At 68.1% G+C, this 477-nt stretch overlaps 1 protein-coding gene across 1 annotated transcript in view; it reads left to right on the forward strand.

Annotated features, from left to right (window-relative positions):
• Nucleotides 1–7: 7 nt before the first annotated feature.
• LOC104411821 (death effector domain-containing protein-like) overlaps nt 8–477 on the forward strand; it is a gene marked incomplete at both ends in the record, with an annotated part of 1,678 nt that continues 1,208 nt past the window's right edge. Inside the window, one exon of the mRNA XM_010022347.1 lies at nt 8–314. Coding sequence (XP_010020649.1) covers nt 8–314 — 307 coding nt within the window. The remainder of the gene's footprint in view (nt 315–477) is intronic.

Genomic DNA, 477 nt, shown 5'->3' on the forward strand with positions numbered 1-477 from the left:
CAAGCGGAGCCGAGCGCAGGCGTGGCCGGAGGAGCGCGGGGACCGGGAGCACGGGCTCTACAGCCTGCACCGCATGTTCGACATCGTGGGCACGCACCTCACGCACCGCGACGTGCGGGTCCTCTCCTTCCTCTTCGTGGACGTGATCGACGACTACGAGCGGGGCATGATCCGCAGCGGGCGGGATTTCCTGCTGGCGCTGGAGCGCCAGGGCCGCTGCGACGAGACCAACTTCCGCCAGGTCCTGCAGCTCCTGCGCATCATCACGCGCCACGACCTGCTCCCCTACGTCACCCTCAAGCGCCGGCGCGCCGGTGAGTGCAGAGGCCTGGTTGGGGGGTGATCGTGGGGTTTAGCAAGCACCCATGGGGGGGTGTGGGGTTGGTTCCCCCTGTGCGCGCGGCAGCTCCGTGACTCCCAGTTCTCCGCCCAGTGCCTGCTGCTTTGTCGGGAAATGCTGCTTCTGGCACCACACAC

The sequence above is a fragment of the Nestor notabilis genome, unplaced genomic scaffold, assembly GCF_000696875.1.
Source record: "Nestor notabilis isolate BGI_N333 unplaced genomic scaffold, ASM69687v1 scaffold16639, whole genome shotgun sequence".
NCBI classification, from domain to species: Eukaryota; Metazoa; Chordata; class Aves; order Psittaciformes; family Psittacidae; genus Nestor; species Nestor notabilis.